We start from the raw sequence: 9614 nt of genomic DNA on the forward strand, positions 1-9614 counted from the left end.
CATTAAAACATGTCTATCGGGGGGACTTAATGCCTGATCGCATTCTCTACTAGTCAACCGTTACGCTAAACCGAGAGAATAAATGATGGTGCATGAAATTAACACAACAATTTATTATTTAAATAAATATTTTGCAAAACAACAGCATTAGTACATTTTAAGATAAATGAACATACAAACATATAGAATAATACACTTACAAAAATTATATTATACATACATAAATCTCATACAATACATATGTATTGTAAATAATATACATATATATACATAATACACATTAATATAATAATTATATAAGTCAAGACCCCACTGTCTCTCTCCGTTTAGAATCAATGGTACTACTTTACTATTATGTTACTTCTATTTGTATATTAAAACCAAAAAACTTGTAACTCACATTTATGTATTTCTAAACTTACAGCTACATCACTTATTTGGATGAGAACGCACTCCAGGGCACTGCATTAACTTTCAATGATCCCTATATCCCGCAAGTAAACGATAATGATGCAGGCAAGAATGGCGTTTTCTCTCTCACCCTTGTAGGAAATAATGGAACATTCGAGATATCACCTACGGTAGCAGAGAGACATGCTCAATTCATCATCAAAGTCCGGGATAACACTATGTTGGACTTTGAAGCTCGCAAATCTGTGATATTTCAGGTAATTTCTATGTTTTATTTTATACAATATCATTATCGTGTTATTTAAACTCGCCGTCTATTTTGAATCAATACTGAATTCCAAATATGAAGTCCCGTTTAAGAAAAGAGTTAAGACCTTATTATCAAGCAATATTCTTAATCTATGTTATTATCACATATCTAAGGGTTTAAGATTTTAAATATCGAATACCTTTATTGAGTTTTAAAACCGTATCATTCGAAGTTGAGTTAATTTTATATCTATGGAATTTTTTATCACAAAAAAGTATAAACTCTATAAAGTTTTTATTGCTCTTGCAAAAATATGCAAAGATTCATTAAGAATGTACAAGTACTACTTTTGATAATGGATATAGTTATCTCATATATGCTGTTTATCTAAGCAACGATTACCATTTTCCATCAGATGGAATGTATACTTGTTTGCTATTCTATGTTTCATAAAAAATTTAAACTTACCTATTTATATATTGCCATTAATTCTAAAATTATTTATAAAACATACTATAATAAAAAATAATGTATAATATTTGCAGTGGTGAACTATGAACATTTCAAATACAAATTTTTTATTAAATTGTTAACAAAACAACAATTCTTAAATGAAAGATTTCTTAAAAAACTCCTCACATCTATATATTTCCTACCATCTTTGTTTCTATTTTGAACATTAGACTAAAAAAGTGACTGTGTTATCTTCTGAATTCAAATTGTTCCTTTCAATGCTCAGTGAATCGTTTACATACATTCTAAACTGAGTACTCCCATATACATATAATAATTTATTCATTAATGTCCACCACAAACCGATTTTCAGGTTAAGAGTCCATTGTATACTATGTAAATGAAAATGTACTACCTAGTACCTCTACAATTTAATGTACTTAATAATTTAATGGAGTGTTTACTTTGTATATTTCATGTGCAACAATACTAAATCTATTTCTAATAAAAAAGCCTAATACAAAAACCGATTTATTATTTTTATTATGCATTGATACCTATTTAGACAAAGTAAATAAATCAGTGATGAACTTCATTTAATCCATAACCTTCGTTCACGTAGATTACATCTTTTGTCATAAATGTTTTGTTTCATAAATTTCTTTATTTATCAAAATTAACCATAACAATTACAAAAGTCACCTGCAAATTGCTGTTACCAATCTTATTGATATAAATTATTTGTATTTATTTCCAGATATTAGCTCAAGAACTTGGTCCAGCAACAAATCTCTCCGCGTTGGCTAATGTAACTGTTTATCTTAATGATGTCAACGACAATCCTCCTGTATTCTTAGCTCAATCTTATGATGTAGAACTACATGAAAATGTCACTGCCGGTGTAAGAGTAACCCAAGTTGCTGCAGATGACGTAGATACGGGATCTTTTGGAAAAATCCAATATACTGCTATATTAGGATATCTAAATACATCGTTACATTTAGATCCAACAACAGGGTTAATTACTGTAGCCACAAATAATCACGGCTTCGACCGTGAGGCGATGCCAGATTTGCATTTTTTAGTAGAGGCTAGAGATGAAGACGGAGTAGGTTTAAGAGTCACAGTGCCATTAATTATTAAGTTATTAGATGTAAATGATAACCCACCAGAATTTGAAAGATCGCTATACGAGTTTGTATTATCGCCAAGTTTGAATAACTTCACTTCGGCGGCTTTCGTAAAAGCAGTTGATAAAGACGCTGAGTCACCAAATAATGTAGTCAGATATGAAATTATACAAGGAAACTCGGAAGGAAAGTTTGCAATTAATGAGGAAACAGGTAATTATGAAATCTATACATTATAATGAATATTACACAGTACAACATAATAAATATATAAAAATTACATAACTACATTACATAAAAAAATCAATATAAATAAAAATTACCTTTATTTGCCTATTATTATATTATTATCGTGCCTAAATTAAACCTTATCTTATACATTATAGGAGAGCTGTATCTTTTAGAAGCACTAAAAAGGACGAAGAAACAAAACATTCAAAGACGAAAACGTCAATTTGAATCAGATCAAGACAACGATGTTTTTGTTTTAACCATTAGAGCACATGATCTTGGAGAACCAATGCTGTACTCTACTACAATGGTCAAAATATACCCGCCAGAGAGCAAAACAAGAACAATGTCATTCATAGTGCCTGGAGTAAATCCTGATAGAAAGAAACTAGAGGAGGTACTTACTACACTTTCTGGAGGAAAAGTGACTATAATTGAGATTAAACCATATAAAGGACAAGATAGTGGTACAACCGATTTAAATGGTCAAGAGTCTAGTCAAACAAAGTAAGTAAAGACATCACGAAGCATTAACTTATTTCTTAAAAGTCAAAAATTTTGAATAAAGTAATTATAATTTTATCTATATAAAGACAAGGAAATAAATAAATAAATTTTAACTATACATGCATCAGTGGTCGAAATGTAGTCCCAGTATTGAATGGGCTATCTCTTCCTTTTCCACGAATGTCATAAGAGGTCACTAAGGGAATTTAATTGTCGAGGGATGGACAAACGCCCCTCTTAAAACATCGCCAAAGTTTAACTGCAGTTACCAACTCGCCTGCCAAACATGGCCATTACTAGCAAAGTCCCCATAGGAGAAGGCTAATATTCAGCAGTAGACAGTTAACGGCTGATATAATGATGACGATGCACCAATGATTTTTGTTTTTTATATTAGATTATATTATAGATATTATATTAGATATGTAAATATAACTTTTTCTATATTTTAGGAGTGAAGTAATAGCCGTAGTGCGAATGACAGGAAACACAGCTATAAATGTTGCAAAACTTCAAGAACAATTGGCAAAGAATGTAACGATATATACTACTGGTAGTGGTATCAATTCTGGTGAAGCGTCTACTTCTGGTGGAGGATCAGGTCCTATTAGTGCCATAAACCCTGGAGGTGGAACTAATTCTGGAGGTTCAACTGGTATTACAACAAATACCAATTCTGGGACTGGCAATCCACAGACTAATTCTGGGACAATTATTGGCCATACAAACCATGGATCTACAGCTGATAATGGCGACTCTGTAAGTACTTTCACTTTTTAATTCTGATGCAAATTATATTATTTGACTTTTTAGGTTAAAAATAGCAAATCAGCATTTAATATTATAATCAACTAATATTTGATATATTTTATGTTCACATACTTCAGAAGTGTTCTACACTCAGTTTTAATTCGAACTGCGTGCATTAGTATTAACTTTCTGATTATAATCAGCTATTTTTGCTATTGACTATATAATTGACTTTCGAAGCATTATTTTTCTAATTGTATTTTCAAGGCTTTAAATCATAAATTCTGTTAATGTAATAAATACAAAAAAAAATGTAGCGATGGATGGATGGGTATTTGTTAGTTTTCAAGCAAAAACCATTGAATAAATTTCAATTAAATTTGGTATATACATGGATAGGTTATATCCTAACTTAGCATATTGGTACTTTACATATTTACTAATTTAAGAGGCGAAGCCGCGGGATACGGCTAACTAATTATAAAGTAGACAATAAACGTATCATCTTTGTTTGAGTTATAGTGAAATTTTTTTTTTATTTCAGAATCTCTACAGAGCTGAAAGCCGTCTGCTATTCTGGCTATTGATACTACTGGCAATATTAGTAGCTTTAGTATTACTTTTATTAATATGCTGTTGTATTTGTGAAGGTTGTCCCCTCTACATGCCCCCAAGGTAATTATTAATTTTGTACTGTAATTAGTAATTAAAGTGCACGTATAAAATTATTTTATGTTGTAACGAAGTTTTAGAATTAGTTTATGTGATTATACTAATTTTATATTAGGGTCATTAGCATTAGTGTATTATGGTTTAATTAATGAAGTTATCAAACATTTAAAATACAAATTTGTAAACTTAATTAAATTTGTTTTATTCAATAATATGAATTAAGAAACAAAGTAAATACATATTTATTAAATGTATTTACTTTGTGTATTATTAAATAAAATTAATCGGAACGTAAAAATAATATAACACTAGCTCGCTTATCACAATTTTATCTATAATAATTATCACTTATTTGTTTTAATTACAATTATTGTTTAATTAAGTTTCTGTTTTTCATTATTAACAGACTAAAACGCACCAATTAATATACTCACGTGCATGTTTACATCTCAGCTTTGCTACTTTTGGGTAATTATTTTGTAATATTTTTTTACTCTTGCAATTGTAATGGGCGTAAGTCCATTGCTTGCACAAAATATTTTACATCATCTCACTTCTCATTTTAACAAAACTAAATGCATGCATTATCGAAAATATTTACATCTTACATAGGCAAAATAGACCTGACCCCTCCTCCCCCTCATCTATTAATATATTCATTATTACATATTAAGTTTAACAGAACAGCTTAGGTACATAGATATCCATTAATAAATTCTAGGAAAAGAGTGATACGTGTCAACTCCACAGAGGACGACGTGCATTTAGTGGTCCGGGACAAGGGACTTGGGAGGGAAAACAAGACGACGCAAAATTTAGAAAATAAATCTATACAAGCAACCGAGTGGAGGAGACGGGAGGCTTGGAGCGCAGAACAGGCAGACTTGAGAACAAAACCAACACAATGGAAATTCAACAAGAGAAATTACAGATCTAAAGAACCTTCGAAACCGGCTTCAACACCTGGCGATCTGCATCAAGAGTTTGTCCATGCTGCTGAAGATAATGACTACCGATACAATAATGCAAGACAGTCCTTTCGAATGAGGTACGTTATAAAAATTAATAATAAATGTTTTATAATAATTTACTACACTATTTTATACTCTTGTATAACTATTTAAAAAGATTTTTCACAGATATAAGAGTGACACAGTCTTCTTGGACGTTTGACTAATTACGATATATTCTTTTGATCAGAAATTACTTTATTTTAGATTTGAACTCTGAATGTAGAATCATTAAAATATTTGTATACCTAATATTATATTCTATTTGAACATAAAGGCAACCTGATATCTATATTTTCAAAATGTTGGCATCGTCTAGAGCATCATATACATATAGCTTTTTGTTACAGGGATGGTCCTAACGTAATCTACACTAAAGAAATGCAACTTCAAGAAGCATTTGCTAATAAACACAAAGAATATATTGAAGATTTAGAAAACGGTTACGATAGAATCGCCACATTACACTATCAACGTAGAGAGCAGGATAATGATTCTATACGCAGACATGAAATTGATCGAGGTTCCGAAGTTGGTGTCTTCCTCAAGTCTGATGTCGATAAAAATTTAAATGATAAAGTTGAAAATAGAGCCAAAATAGAATTTCAAGAAAAAGCACACGCTCAATCTTCCCTTGGTAGAGATCAATATTTTATCAAAGATGGCAATACTGAAATTCTAAGACTTGTAACAAGAGGTAAGAACGAAGAAGACAGATATGTTAATCTTCCTATACATCAACAGAGACCAGTAACTCTCATACCACATACCCAGTATGTTGTGGTTGATAGTGGTAAAGATCTACTTATGGAAAGGTTTATTAGAGAACAAGGTGAAGAAGCAAAGCATATAAGAGAAAGAATGGATAGAGTTACAACAGATTTAGATAATGTTACAAGTGACAAGGAAGCCAAAGTTGTTTTTCAAAGGTCACATGGAATTGATGCACCGAATCAATATCACGATTATTCTAATGTTCCTCCCGAAGTACCTGGTTCTGTTCCGCTGAAAACAGATTATTTGCAATCCGCTTTATTAGAAATGCAAAATAAATCGTCAATTCATCAAGAGCTTTTAGAATCATCTTTAAGAAAACAAAACGAACTCTTACATCAAATACTCATTGAACGGGAAAGATTATTGCAAAATCAGGAAACTGCATCCCAAGTAGAGAGCAAACTAGAAACTCAAAGCTTACCTGGACATTCAGTGATAGCTACTCAGACAGAATGTCATATAGGTACACAAACTGAACCTCAATTACTTAAGCCTACAAGAAGAAAAGCTAGAAGTGACAATGACTCCTATAGTGAAGACGAATCACAAATGGTAGTAGAAGACGAAACGAAAAAAGTCGCATGGGTCAAAAGGAAAAAACCGAAGAAAAAAGTTAAATATAAGGATCCTAGAAGAAGTATCAGAGTATATGATTTAAAAAGAAAAATTAAAACCCCTATTATTGAAGAAAGTGAGGTATCTCCGTCTTTAGAGAGTGAAAAACATGTAAAAATAAGTAAAACAAATGAACGAGAAGAACATATAAAAAATTACGGAGATAGAACCAAGAGCACAGTAACGACATCTAAGAATGAAACAGTATGTTCAACACAAATCAAATTATCTGAAAGTGATAAACAAAGCAGATTAAGAAAAGAGATTCTGATGGAAATATCTGATTCTCTAGAAGAAAAAGTGGATTCTGAAACGAGTGATAAAAGATTAAGACTTCAGAGACAATCTCCAGTAGAAGACGATATTTCTCCAAAACGTACTCTTGCTCTAGAACATGAAAGTAGTAAAGACAGCGAACAAAAAAGTAGAAATAGCTCTGCATCAAAAGATAATCGTAATTTAATATTTTCACGACAGGGTTCCTCTACTGAAGCACGAGAACTTGCAGAACAACCAATAAAGTCACCAACTACGGATGAATTTGATACTAATAATAAAAAAGGTAGTTCCAGTAATGCTGAGTCTAGTAACAAGAAGAATGATGAAGGAAATGAATCTACAAAGTCATCGGAAACTGGCAAGGCTGCACAGAAAAGCTTACCAAGATACATGCAATGGTACGGCAAAAAATCTTCAAGTACAGTTCCTAAACCGCCATCAGAAAAGGTTATTCCAAGTAAACCCAAAAGACCTTCCAAATCAAAAAATGAAATAGATAAAAATGCTCAAAAAGAGGAGAAATCAGGAAAATATGGTAAAATTATTAGTAAAGATAACCTAAGTGATAACGCAGAGGCAAAAAAAAACTCCAAAACAAAAGAAAGTGAATTTATTCATCTTCGATTACTAAAAGAGGAAAAAGTTACCCCAGTACCCGAAGGACCACTACCAGACGTTCATCCTTTACTGCAGCATTCTGAGCATAGGTATGAACATCAGTACGAAAATCAAAACCCTCTATGTTATATACAACCTACACATATACCTAAATATCTAGGCGGTCAGCCTAATATTCCTCGTAGACAATCAATAGAACAACAGCCAATTTATGTAAACCAAGACGATGTAAAGAAAAATGAAACGAAGCAAGACATATCAGAAAGTGCACTTACTCATAGCATTTCAATTTCAACTAGCTATGAAGAAGATAAAAAGAATGCCCCAGAGGTTCATGTTTCAAAAATCAATATAGGCGGCGATAGCGCGGTTGAAGTGAGAACAGTTGGAAAAATTGATGATAATGATTCTGGTATTGCAATGAGCACTCTAGTTCAACAGACAGGTAATATCAAGAGATTACCAATCACCGAAAAGAAGAGTATATTCACTATAGCGTATGATGATGTTCAAACAAAACAACTCAGGCCAGACAGTAGTTCAACATCATATTAAATTAAAATCAGCGTTGAGTGCCTTATTGTTGTGAATATTATTTCACTATTTATCAAATATGAGACTACCTATGTTATTTGTTCCGTCCAGTATTTTGATAATAATCGACTGTATATGTAAATAAGTAGATATTATTAACAATTTATAAATCAACTGCCTTTATTTGATGACTGGTATTAATAATTATTGTAAAAGTATTCTTTTTTTATGTAAATAAAAAAACAAGTTGAAATTAGTTATAGGGAAAACAATATAATTTAAATTAATTTAAGCTTTAATAATAACAATGTAAATATTTTTATTGATCCCACTACGCATGCTGTTACAGCGTGCTATTATATATTTATATATTTGTTATAAAATATAAAATTATATATTATACCTATTATGAATGTCTTTCATTTCGCCTTTTACTCGTATCACATTACAATTCGTATCACACGACAAATTCTACTTTTTTTAAAGTAGAATTCATGTATAGAAATAAATGTTAAATTTATAAAACATGTATTAAACATCAAAAATTAACAACTAAGATTCATTTGATTCATCAGCTTTCAATACGTTTCTTTCCTTTGGCAACATCATCTGTAAGTTAAATATCTCCATACAAGATACTCTCATTCCTATTATAGTTGTAATTTAATTAGTTTTAATGGCCTACCTAATGGAATTTGGTAGCTGTATAATACAGAAATAAACATGAATAGCAGCATAGACATCATAGAATAAGAATATACTGTGACGTCTGGTACTCCTCATGGTTTATGATTTATAATCAGACAACTTTTATAAAAATTCATTGACATAAATAAAAAGATACGTTGTGTTCAACCGACTTAAAAAAAGACGACGGTTCTCAATTCAGTTGTATTTTTTTAGGTTATTACAATTTTTTTATGAGTTATTACGAATTGATGATCAACACCTTACTGTCCGATTCGACCCACTGAAACTGCGTAGAGATGTTGCACCTCTTTGTATCTTCTACTGAATTTATCATGGGGAGAGCTCTGAGGAATCGTTCGAAATGATACCTGCTGCTAATTTTCACCACCGTACAACCCGCCACAAACTAAAGTTCCACCCCAACTATCTGGATAAGTGGCGGCCTTCCACCGTGCGCTTTTAAAGGCACTTTCTTCCACGCACAACCACGATTTGGAATTAACTTCTAGCAGCAGTATTTCCCCACCAATACGATATCATAGCCTTCAAGAAAAGAGCATATTCTTTTTTAAAAGGCCGACAACATACTTGCAATGCTTCTGAAGTTGATGAGCCGCTTGCTCATTTGCCCCTTGTATAAAAGAATTTCTTTTTAGCTCATAACTTAGTTATAAATCGATATTGAAA

General features: G+C 31.5%; 1 protein-coding gene across 1 annotated transcript in view; it reads left to right on the forward strand.

The window, feature by feature from the left end:
- LOC113512556 (cadherin-86C) overlaps window positions 1-8589 on the forward strand; it is a 169553-nt gene extending 160964 nt beyond the window's left edge. The window contains exons 9-15 of the mRNA XM_052900153.1: window positions 425-668; window positions 1872-2457; window positions 2631-2982; window positions 3435-3741; window positions 4277-4407; window positions 5126-5452; window positions 5765-8589. Coding sequence (XP_052756113.1) covers window positions 425-668; window positions 1872-2457; window positions 2631-2982; window positions 3435-3741; window positions 4277-4407; window positions 5126-5452; window positions 5765-8258 — 4441 coding nt within the window. The 3' untranslated portion in view covers window positions 8259-8589. The remainder of the gene's footprint in view (window positions 1-424; window positions 669-1871; window positions 2458-2630; window positions 2983-3434; window positions 3742-4276; window positions 4408-5125; window positions 5453-5764) is intronic.
- Window positions 8590-9614: the final 1025 nt, after the last annotated feature.

This window comes from Galleria mellonella, unplaced genomic scaffold (genome assembly GCF_026898425.1).
Source record: "Galleria mellonella isolate WM207_F2 unplaced genomic scaffold, CSIRO_AGI_GalMel_v1 utg64, whole genome shotgun sequence".
NCBI lineage: Eukaryota > Metazoa > Arthropoda > Insecta > Lepidoptera > Pyralidae > Galleria > Galleria mellonella.